This window comes from Sinocyclocheilus grahami, unplaced genomic scaffold (genome assembly GCF_001515645.1).
Source record: "Sinocyclocheilus grahami isolate Dianchi unplaced genomic scaffold, SAMN03320097.WGS_v1.1 scaffold1289.1, whole genome shotgun sequence".
NCBI lineage: Eukaryota > Metazoa > Chordata > Actinopteri > Cypriniformes > Cyprinidae > Sinocyclocheilus > Sinocyclocheilus grahami.
Genome location: NW_015506468.1, coordinates 280,822 through 283,321, shown reverse-complemented (window position 1 = coordinate 283,321; position 2,500 = coordinate 280,822). Strand labels below are relative to the sequence as shown.

The following is a 2,500-nucleotide window of genomic DNA, read 5'->3' as shown; positions in this document are numbered from 1 at the left end:
GTTCTTCTGAACTTTCTATTCATCTGTGAATCCTGAAAAATAAAATGCATCAGTTTCCACAAAAATATTGTGCAGCACGACTGTGTTCAACATTGATAATAATCAGAAATGTTTATTGAGCAGCAGATCAGCATATTAGAATGATTTCTGAAGGATCATGTGACACTGAAGACTGGAGTAATGATGCTGAAAATACAGCTTTGATCACAGGAATAAATTATAGCTTAATAGATATTCACAATGAAAATGGCTATTTTAAATTGTAATAATATTTCACTATTTTTACTGTGTTTTTGATCAAATAAACGCAGCCTTGATGAGCAGAAAACACATTAGAAACGTGTGGACTCCAGAACTGTTGTAGTGTAGTGTATCGTGTGCAGTTCATCACAAACACACTGCCTCTCGTCTCTGTTTCAGACGGCCGCTGATGGGACTGTTGCGGGCCGGTTTACCCATAAGTCTGTGCTGCCTGCAGACATGGACCCGTTATCTGTGAGCAGCTCGCTGAGCGCAGAGCGGATGTTGACCATCAGCGTCAGACGCAGAAAATCCTCGTCTTCCACTCTCAAACTCACCTCTGACCTCTGACCTTCCGGGATCTCAACACACCAGTCGTTACGGATTGAGTTTTTTTTACCGTGTCCCTTTTATGCATATTCTTACATATCTGATATTATATATACATAATAAATATACACAGCACACATACATATATTATTTAAACAAAAACTTTTATTTTGCATGCGATTAATCATTTGACAGCACTAATAGGCCTACTAAATATACTTAACTGCTATTTTTGAAATATATAAGCTACATGCATGATATATTCTGCACAGTGGCTATAATCTATACTCAGGGGTGCACATATGTTTTTCAGCCTGGTTCTCACAAGAGAACCTGGAGATTTGGTTTGGTCCTCACACTGCACATAGCGTAACATATTAAATACAACTATTAAAAAATAAATTAATCGTAGTGATAATATTGGTGCACTTTATTTATTTAGCTTCTTTTTGTATATATAAAATAAACTAAATAATAAAGTGTGATCATAATATTATATTTTAAAATATAAAGGGAGTATTAAATACAAATACAACTATTTCATAGTAAACTTAAAAATAAAATGCTAATATTTTCTTATTTTTTTTAAAGACGAATTTTCATCATTTTCAAATTTAAAATCAGCATGCTTTTATTTTGGCGGGTTGCCGGAAAGTAAGTATATGCGCTTTTGGGTTTAGACTGAAGCGCATCAATGAATGAATTATCACAGTTTTGCATTGTGCTTTAAAAACGGGTAGGCATTAGATCTTATACAGTAATACAGTTTGTCAATCTAAAATGATAATTGTGCATTAACAGCTGTCAATCATGTCAGAACTTATTTACACGGCGCATTTTTTCTTTTCTTTTTAATTTTATAGTTATTTTGTGTTTTTGTCATTTTATTATTTTTTTTAAGTCTATATAGTTTTTATTCATTTTTAATTTCATTTTTAGTTATTTTAGTACATCAAGTTAAACTAATTGAAAATTCGAAATGCAACCACCTGATTTTTTTTTGTGGACATATTATGGGTTTTGTTTACATTTTACATTCAATAGATATGCATTTTATTTATTTATTTGAAAGAAATTAATACTTTTATTCATCAAGCTCGCATTCAGTTGATCAAAAGTGACAGTAAAGTCATTTATAGTTACAAAGGTTCTGTTTCTATTTCAAATAAACGCTGTTCTTCTGAACTTTCTATTCATCTGTGAATCCTGAAAAATAAAATGCATCAGTTTCCACAAAAATATTGTGCAGCACGAATATCTAAAAATTTAATCAAGATACATTTACTTAAGACGCTAAATGATTTAAGATATTAAGTCTTGATTTCTTGAAATCTTGATTTTTTTTTTTTTTTGGAAAACGAGGCTTTTATTTTTCTTCTGTAAATGTATCTTCATTTAAGAATGTTTAGATATTTGTAAAATAAGACAAAAAAAAAGTTTTTTTTGCAATAGTTTCAAATGATTTAAGACTTTCTTTAATGACATGTATTTTCTGAAAAATTTATCAAAACTTAAGTGAGTTTTTGCTTAAAACAATATTTTCAAGTGGTTTTAGAAAAATAATCTTGTTCTCTCTTTGAATAAAGTTTATTTTTCTGATCCCATTGACAGATTTTTTCTTTTTCTAACAAGACTTTATATCTCGTTATTCTGCACCTAAAGCAAATCTATCTTGATTTTAAGAATGTTTATATACATATATATATATACTGGAAAACAAGATATAATACTTTTTGTGGAACGATATTTACTCTAGAATTTAGTCCGCTTCATTTTCTGTGGTACACTGAAGAAATTCCATGTAAAACAATTTTGACTCAGAAATTGCTTGTAAATTTCTAGTAAAATCCCCCAAAAATAATTAAAAAGAAACAGCAAGTAATACTGAATTAAACATGAAATTACAAAATAGAAAACTTTTTATGGTGCA

General features: G+C 29.8%; 1 protein-coding gene across 1 annotated transcript in view; it reads left to right on the top strand.

The window, feature by feature from the left end:
• The window catches only part of LOC107568883 (heat shock protein beta-7-like), a 7,328-nt gene extending 6,679 nt beyond the window's left edge, over positions 1-649 (top strand). Inside the window, exon 4 of the mRNA XM_016254880.1 lies at positions 421-649. Coding sequence (XP_016110366.1) covers positions 421-591 — 171 coding nt within the window. The 3' untranslated portion in view covers positions 592-649. The remainder of the gene's footprint in view (positions 1-420) is intronic.
• Positions 650-2,500: the final 1,851 nt, after the last annotated feature.